This window comes from Cebus imitator, unplaced genomic scaffold (genome assembly GCF_001604975.1).
Source record: "Cebus imitator isolate Cc_AM_T3 unplaced genomic scaffold, Cebus_imitator-1.0 Scaffold8, whole genome shotgun sequence".
NCBI classification, from domain to species: Eukaryota; Metazoa; Chordata; class Mammalia; order Primates; family Cebidae; genus Cebus; species Cebus imitator.
The window spans coordinates 7,512,146-7,521,439 of NW_016107323.1; the positions used below are offsets into that span (position 1 = coordinate 7,512,146).

General features: G+C 40.4%; 1 protein-coding gene across 6 annotated transcripts in view; it reads left to right on the forward strand.

Annotated features, from left to right (window-relative positions):
* Positions 1-9,294, forward strand: part of RAD9B (RAD9 checkpoint clamp component B) — a 37,458-nt gene that overhangs the window by 14,545 nt on the left and 13,619 nt on the right. For 4 of the 6 annotated variants that reach the window (XM_037743365.1, XM_017542031.2, XM_017542062.2 and 1 more), the window contains 4 exons: positions 923-1,032; positions 1,124-1,188; positions 2,044-2,166; positions 4,539-4,773. In XM_037743365.1, the coding sequence (XP_037599293.1) occupies positions 923-1,032; positions 1,124-1,188; positions 2,044-2,166; positions 4,539-4,773 (533 nt within the window). The remainder of the gene's footprint in view (positions 1-922; positions 1,033-1,123; positions 1,189-2,043; positions 2,167-4,538; positions 4,774-9,294) is intronic. The other 2 variants (XM_017542048.2, XM_017542057.2) reach the window with 1 other exon arrangement.

A 9,294-nucleotide genomic window follows, 5' to 3' on the forward strand; every position in this document is an offset into this window, starting at 1 on the left:
GCTCACCGCAACCTCCACCTCCCGGGTTCAGGCAATTCTCCTGCCTCAGCCTCCTGAGTAGCTGGGATTACAGGCACGTGCCACCATGCCCAGCTAATTATTTGTATTTTTAGTAGAGACGGGGTTTCACCATGTTGACCAGGATAGTCTCGATCTCTTGACCTCGTGATCCACCCGCCTCGGCCTCCCAAAGTGCTGGGATTACAGGCTTGAGCCACCGCGCCCGGCCCCTATTTTATCCTATTCTTTGGGTTGTCTTTTTATTTTCTTGATGGCATGATTTGAAGCAGAAAAGTTTTCAATTTTGAGTCCAACTTATCTGTTTATCTTTTGTTTCTTATGTTATTGATACTTTATTTATTTTTATTTTTTATTTTTTGAGACAGAGTCCTACTTTGTCACTCAGGCTGGAGTGCAGTGGTGTGATCACAGCCCATTGCAGTATAGGCTCAACCTCCAGGGCTCAAGCAGTCTTCCTACCCCAGCCTTGCAAGTAGGTGGACTACAGGTGCATGACACCACATCCAGCTAATTTTTGTATTTTTTATTTTATTTTATTCATTTTTTGAGATGGAGTTTCACTCTTGTTGCCCAGGCTGGAGTGCAATGGCACAATCTCGGCTTACCACAACCTCTGCCTCCCGGGTTCAAGCGATTCTCCTGCCTCAGCCTCCCAAGTAGCTGGGATTACAGGCATGCACCACCACACCCCACTAATTTTATATTTTTTGCAGAGATGGGGTTTCACATGTTGCTCAGGCTGGCTTGAACTACTGGGCTCAAGTAATCTGCCCACCTTGGCCTCCCAAAGTGCTGGGATGACAGGTGTGAGCCACAGTGCCCAGCCAATTATGTTATTGTATTAAAATTTAACAAATACCTCTGGAACTAATTTTATTCTTTATTTTCTGCTAATATTAAGCAGATTTGAGCAATGCTGTGTACAGTGAGATGTTTGTTGGTTCAGACGACTTTGATTTCTTTCAAATTGGAATGGACACTGAGATAACGTTTTGCTTCAAAGAATTGAAGGTAAATAAAGATTTACATCAAATTAAAATTGAAATTTTCACTGAAAGTTTATATAAGGATTCCAAGTTTTTTTCTTCTTTTCTTTTTTCAGGGAATACTGACATTTTCAGAAGCGACACATGCTCCTATATCCATTTATTTTGATTTTCCCGGGAAGTAGGTCTTTGAGAATTTTTCTGAGTTTGTTTCTTTCTTTTATTTTATATCAATAACAAAACCCTTTGGATCACTTTGAAATTAATACCTCAGGGATACCTTAACTTTACTATTAATGCTTATCAAACTAAAAGTTTGAAAGATGCTAGAACATGACATTTTAATTTTACTTTTTATTTTTTTAGACGGAGTTTTACTCTGTCTTCCAGGCTGGAATGCAGTGGCACGATCTTGGCTCACTGTGATCTCCATCCCCCAGGTTCAAGCAATTCTCCTGCCTCAGCCTCCCAAGTAGCTGAGATTACAGGCACCTACCACCATGCCTGGCTAATGTTTATATTTTTGGTAGAGGCAGGGTTTCACCATGTTGGCCAGGCTGGCCTTGAACTCCTGACCTCAAGTGATCTGCCCACCTTGGCCCCCCAAAGTGCTGGGATTACAGGTGTGAGCCATCATACCTGGCCAACATGGCATTTTTTAATTGGTAACTTGATTGAGAAAGATATATTCATCTACAAAGTGAAACATTTATAAATTTGACATGGTACTGAATACATTGCCTAATTACAAAATTATACATAGCATAAACAAGTTAGATCTCTAGGAAACTATGATATTTATTATAATAGTTCAGAACTAAAATTTCAAATGAGATTAGGTTGTGTTTTATGAAATTGAATCTGATTATTTCTAAGGGTCCTTTCAGCTCTCAGGACTGTGGCAATTTGTGTAAACACAAAAAGAATATTTACTTCTACTGTTTCTTTTTACTCCAAAATTAAGGATCATTTCTATTGTGTTCCTAATGTTCATCAGAACATAAGTGTCACTGTTGCTCTGACTTTGCTTTTTTAGACCTCTGGCTTTAAGTATTGATGATATGTTAGTGGAAGCTAACTTTATTTTGGCCACATTAGCTGATGAGCCAAGTAGAGCGTCTTCACCACAGTCACTGTGTCTTTCACAGAAACAAAAAAGGTAAGAGTGTGCTTTAACTTCTTTATTGATTGGGACAAGCCATCATAATCTTATTCTGAAATAATTCACTGGCATTCCCTTAGGAAACAATTGAGGAGTGAAATATTAGATCAGAAATTTTGACTGAATACAGAAGAGCTATAGTGAAACTTACCTGTAGCATAGAAACATCATCAGTCTTGTGTCGGATATTTGCTTTTTCTGTTCTGACTAGAACTGAACAAGACTGACTGTCTGGTTTATCTGTGTTTGTTTTCCAAAACTCAATTCCAATTTTTAGGGTTTCTTGTTGTTGTTGTTGTTGTTGTTTTAGAAAGGGTCTCACTTCCATTGCCTAGGCTTGAGTGCTGTGGCACAATCTCGAGTCACTGCAGCTTCCATTTCCCTGGCTCAAGTGATCCTCCCACCTCAGCCTTCCAAGTAGCTGGGACTGTAGGCCTGTGACACCATACCCGGCTAATTTTTTGTATTTTTTTTTTTTTTTTTTTGTAGAGACGGGGTTTCGCCATGTTGCCCAGGCTGGTCTCAAATCCCTGGGCTCAAGCCATCTGCCTGCCTCAGCCTTCCAAAGTGCTGGGATTATGGATGTGAGTCACCACACTGGGGCTTTAGTTGTTTATTTTTTATTTTTTTTAGGAGTAGTGCAGTGTTTTCACAGGTAAGTCTATTCACTTCCTTAGAATTTTTACTCAGATATAGGGATAGCCATTGTTTTCTTTCTTTTAATTTTCCTTCTTAATAACTTTTCGGGGAAGAAGGATGCTTTATTGTAAAAGTTATTTTGGGAAATTTGTAAAATAGAGAAAAATACACAGAAGAAAATAAAACTTACTCATAATTGCACCACCCAGAGATAGCCACTGTTAACATTCTGGCTCACTGATTTTCTTTTACACTTTCAATTTTATGTATACTTTATTTTTATTTATTATTACTTTTTTTGAGACAGGGTCTCACTCTGTCACCCAGGCTGGAGTGCAGTAGCATAATCATGGCTCACCATAGTCTCGACCTCCTAGGCTCAAGTCTTCTACCTCGGCCTCCTGAGTAATTAGGTGTACAGGTGCCTGCCACTAAGGCTAGCTAATTTTTGTGTTTTTTGTAGAGATGGGGTTTCACCATGTTGCCCAGGCTGGTCTCTAACTCCTGGGGTCAAGCAATCTGCCTGCCTCGGCCTCCCAGAGTGCTAGGATTATAGATGTGAGCCACTGTGCCTGGCCTATACTTGTATTTTAAAACACGATTGGGATCATATAGCGTATGCAGTTTTAGTATTGTGTGCATGTTTCAATATCACCGATTATGACTTGAAATGATTTTTTTTTTTTTTTTGAGATGGTCTTGCTCTGTCACCCAGGCTGGAGTTCAGTGTCTTGATCTTGGCTTACTGCAACCTCCGGCTTCTGGGTTCAAGCAATTCCCTGGCTCAGACTCCCAAGTAGTTGATACTACAGGCGCCCGCCACCACACCCAGCTAATTTTTTTTTTAATTGCATTTTAGGTTTTGTGGTACATGTGAAGAACATGCAAGATTGTTGCATAGGTACACATATGGCAGTGTGATTTGCTGCCTTCCTCCCCTTCACCTATATCTGGCATTTCTCCCCATGCTATCTCTCTCCAACTCCCGTTTTTTTTAAGAAGGAGTCTGGCTCTGCCACCCAGGCTGGAGTGCAATGGCGCAATCTTGGCTCACTGGAACTTCCGCCTCCTGGGTTCAAGTGAGTCTCCTGCCTCAGCCTCCCAAGTAGCTGGGACTACAGGCGCTTGCCACCATGCCTGGCTAGTTTTTTGTATTTTTAGCAGAGTTGGGGTTTCACTGTGTTAGCCAGGATGGTCTCAATCTCCTGATCTCATGATGTGCCCACCTCAGCCTCCCAAAGTGCTGGGATTACAGGCTTGAGCCACCTTGCCCGGCCATTTTTTTTTTTTTAGTGAAGGCGGGGTTTCATCATCTTGTCCAGGCTAGTCTTGAACTCCTGACCTCATGATTCACCCGCCTTGGACTCCCAAAGTGTTGGGATTATAAGCGTGAGCCACTGCGCTTGGCCAAAAACATGATTCTTAATGACTACACACATTTTATCATATAGATGTATAGTAATTTACTTGACTTTTTCCCTAACTTACTCCTGTCACCGTATCACAAGATATTCTATGCACAGTGAGTTGCTTTACTGAAAGGTTCGCCTATCAAGAGAATTTATAAATGATCATACATATAAATTTTAACATTCAACAATTTAGTTTTACGTATTTCAATATATTCCCTAACCCAGTGCTATCACTGTCATCCCACGTTGTCCATTAGTTACATAAAAATATATTTCACAGTAAACAGTTCATTCATTTAGTGTCTATTAATACCTCAGGTCAGATCTGATTAAAAAAAAGGCTGGTAAAAATGCAACTGGCCAGACCCTGGAATGTATATCAAGAAAAGCAGCACCAAGAAGGATTTATCCTAAGGAGACTCTCACAAACATCTCTGCACTGGAAAACTGTGGCGACCCTGGAATGAAAAGAGCAAATGGAGACATCAGTGAAGTATCAGAAAGCAGTGTCAGCAACACAGAGGAAGTGCCAGGGTCTCTGTGTCTCAGAAAGGTAAAAGAAAAGCATTGAGATTGAACCACATCTCAGTCAAGAATTCTCATCTGTCTCCCAATGCAGTCTTCCTTTCAAATCCCCACCTGGCCATGTTCTGAAAATTGATTTTTTTTTTTTTTTTTTTTTTTTTTTTGTTTTGGTGTTTCCCTCTTGTTGCCCAGGCTGGAGTGCAATGGTGTGGTCTTGGCTCACCACAACCTCCACCTCCCTAGTTCAAGCGATTCTCCTGCCTCAGCCTCCTGAGTAACTGGGACTACAGGTGTGTGCCACTACGCCCAGCTAATTTTTTTCTATTTTTTAAAACTTTTTTACTGAGCACAAATTTTCCTGAATATTTTTGTTTTTTCAGTAGAGACAGGGTTTCACTGTGTTAGCCAGGATGGTCTTGATCTCCTGACCTTGTACGTGATCCACCCGCCTCAGCCTCCCAAAGTGCTAGGATTACAGGCGTGAGCCACTGCACCCAGCGTAGTTTTTCTTATTTTTTAATAAGGGAAAAGTGGAACTAGTCTGAATTACAGAATAAAGAAAAGTCTGATAGAGAAAGCCTGATTTACAGAATATCAACAGAAAATAGTTAAATTGTTCAGTCAGTAATTTCTAACAAAGCATATTCAAGTAGAGATTTCAGTCCCATCAGAAGGGCACATTACAGGCAAAAAAAAAAGAAAGAAAAACAAAGAGATTTGAGTCCCTTGTTTCCAAGAATAAATTATCATTGTTTATAGTATATTCTATCTTTGAATAACAATAATATGCTGAGGTCATATAAATAATTTGTTTCCTAAAATAAGTTTCCCTGTAATTTTATTTTTCAAATTTGGTTGGTAAATCTTATATTCATAATAGTACAAATATAAATTTCATCCCAACAAATATTACAAATTCCTTCATGATGGAGTCCCAGTTAATAACATCTTATTCTATAAGATAGATAATAAGCTTCACAGAATGCTGTAGTGTTAAACCTAATGAAATCTACTGAGCTGAAGGTAAGCAATGTATTAGAAACTGAAGTATCTCAAATATTGATAATTCTAATTGTACTTGTTAGTGTTTTGTTTAAGCTCGTTTTGCTGTTATTATTGGTTTGAAAATATGAGTTTCTTAGTTAGAATTAGAAATTTGAAAGTAGAAATAATATTTTTGAAAGTCACCATCACCATCTTGGCTGGGTACAGTGGCTCACGCCTGTAACCCCAGCCCTTTGGAAGGCCAAAGAGGAAAGATCTCTTGAGGCCAGGAGTTCAAGACCAGCCTGAGCAACAGAGTGAGAGCCCATCTCTACAAAAATTTTAAAATTAGCCAGATGTGGCGGCTGTAGTCCTGGCTGCTGAGGAGGTTGAAGTGGGAGGATCTCTTGAGCCCAGTAGTTCAAGGCTGTAGTGAGCTAAGATCACACAACTGGACTCCAGCCCAGGCAACAGAGTAAAACCCTGTCTCTTAAAAAAAAAAATTCACCCAGCCGGGCGCGGTGGCTCAAGCCTGTAATCCCAGCACTTTGGGAGGCCGAGGCGGGTGGATCACGAGGTCAAGAGATCGAGACCATCCTGGTCAACATGGTGAAACCCCGTCTCTACTAAAAATACAAAAAATTAGCTGGGCATGGTGGTGCGTGCCTGTAATCCCAGCGACTCAGGAGGCTGGGGCAGGAGAATTGCCTGAACCCGGGAGGCGGAGGTTGCGGTGAGCCGAGATCGCTCCATTGCACTCCAGCCTGGGTAACAAGAGCGAAACTCCGTCTCAAAAAAAAAAAAAAAAATTCACCCTATTACACTGTATATGACTTTTAGGGCAGAATTTGATTAGTAAACTGGATGTAACCCATTTGATACCATAGGTATTTATTGAGTATTTATATGCCCAATACTTAGGGCAATTTTCTCTTCCTGTGTGTTACTAAGTTGGCCATAAAGTGAAAACACAGATTTTACTGTGTTCTCATTGTACAAAAGCATTGTCCTCTCCTATTTTTCTGGTCACACATATTCAGCTTACTTTTTCACAGGCAACAACAGAAATCATTTTCCTGCTGCTTCATGTCCCTGAAATTCATTAAGATGGCCAGTTTCTTTGCTAGATAAAATGACATTTAGAACTTTAAGCTCCATGAGCACCATTGCAGCACTCTACTCCAAATTTCCTATTGTGTCACTAAATTCTGGAAAGAAGGCTCTATTTTAAAAGGGAATTATTTGCTTTAATGTGGCAAACTCCTGCAAAGGTGAAATTACATTATGGATAAATGATGTAAACCCTTACCATGTTCCACCTGAACTTCGATGGGCTTCTGTTCGTCCTCTGTGCTCTATTCTCCTTCACCCTGCTTCTCCTCCACAGTGTACTTATAGATTTTGTCCAAACCCTAGGTCTACAATGAGGCCCAGAGTTTTAGAGCTCTGGCTCTAGGGTTCACATTCGGAGGTTCAAACCTCTCTCTTACCACACATTAACTGTGTGACTTGGACAAGTTATTTATTTTTCCCTCAGTTTCCTTAGTAAAATGGGGGTAATAAATATATCCACTAAATAGGATTGTAAAAATTGAGCTTATGATGTAACAGGCACATGGTCAGTGCTTGATAAAAGTTAGTTATTGACCGGACATGCCTGTAATCCCAGCACTTTGGGAGGCTGAGGTGGATAGATCATGAGGTCAGGAGTTTGAGACCAGCCTGGCCAAGATATTGAAACCTGTCTCTACTAAAAATACAAAAATTAGCTGAGTGTGGTGGTGGGCACCTGTAATCCTAGCTACTCAGGCGGCTGAGGCAGGAGAATTGCTTGAACCCAGGAGGTAGAGGTTGTAGTGAGCCAAGATCGCACCACTGCACTCTAGCCTGGGCAACAGAGCAAGACTCTGTCTCAAAAAATAAATAAATAAAAAACTATTATTATTATATATCATTCTCTTGCTTTTAAAACTCTTAGATTGTTACGCTTCTCCCATAGGATTAAGCCTAAACTCCCTAGAATGACATGCAGGGACTAGGCTATTTAATATAGTCTTTACCTGGCTTCCTCCTTTTATCCTCACTTCCCCCATACAAAATTTACCCTATGCCAAAAATGGCAGATAGATTTCATCTCTAGTAGCCACACCAATCATTTGGCTGGGCAAGCTAAGTTGAGAATGACTCCAAAGCTCTAACTCTGTTCCATTAGCAGGGTTTGCCATGATCTAGACTAAAGCTATAGCTGTATTATGCTAATAACATTATTTTAATATGGCCTGCCCTATTTGTGTAATCATTTGTTTGTTAACTTTTCCTTTTAAAATAAGTTCAGATTTTTAAAAAGCTGCAAAAATAGTACAAAGAATTTCTATATGCCCTTCTTCTAGACTCTCCACATTTAATATTCCTTTTTTCTTTTTTCAGATGGAGTCTTGCTCTGTTGCCCAGGCTGGAGTGCGGTGAAGTGATCTTGGCTCACTGCAACCTCCACCTCCTGGGTTCAAGTGATTCTCCTATCTCAGCCTCCCAAGTAGCTGGGATTATAGGTTCATGCCACCATATCAGGCTAATTTTTGTATTATTGGTAGAGACAGGGTTTCACCATGTTGGTCAGGCTGGTCTCAAACTTACTTGAGGTCTCAAGTAATTCATCCGCCTCAGCCTCCCAAAGTGCTGGGATTACAGGCATGAGCCACTGTGCCTGGCCTCCACATTTAATATTTGATATGACAGTACAATGATCATTTCATTGAACAAAAGTCAGAAAATACAAGTAAGAGAATCACATCAAATATTTTTCTGCCTTTAAGACTTCCTTTTTCCTCCTTTTTAATTTTTTTTTGGGGATGGTGTTTCACTCTTGTTGCCCAGGCTAGAGTGCAATAGCACAATCTTGGCTCACTGCAACCTCTGCCTCCCAGGTTCAAGCAATTCTCCTGCCTCAGTCTCCTGAGTAGCTGCGATTACAGGCTCCTGCCACCATACCTGGCTAATTTTTGTATTTTAAGTAGAGATGGGGTTTCACCATGTTGGCCAGACGGGTCTCTTCTTCTTTTATTATTTTTTTACACAGGGTCTCTGTCACCCAGGTAGAGTGTAGTGGTACAGTCTCGGGTCACTGCAACCCCTGCCTTCCAGGCTCAAGCCATCTTTCCACCTCAGCCTCCCAAGTAGCTGGAACTACAGGCATGTGCCATCACACCTAGCTAATTTTTTTGTGTAATTTTAGTACAGATGGGGTTTCACCATATTGTCAGGCTGATCTCTGAACTCCTGGGCTCAAACAGTAGGCCTGCCTTGGCCTCCCAAAGTATTGGAATTATAGGCATGAGCCCCCGAGCCCACCTACCTTTTTTTATTAAAAATATATTTACATGAACATTAAATTTTAATTAAAAAAATTTAAATCAGACTCACTTGTGAAAATAGTACAAAGAATTCCCATAGTAGCCAGATACCTCAAATGTTAACATCTTAGGTTAGCAGAGGCTCCTTTAATCTGGAACATTTTCTAAGTCTTGCCTTGTCTTTTCCTTTGTTTTTTTTTTTTTTTTTTTTTTTT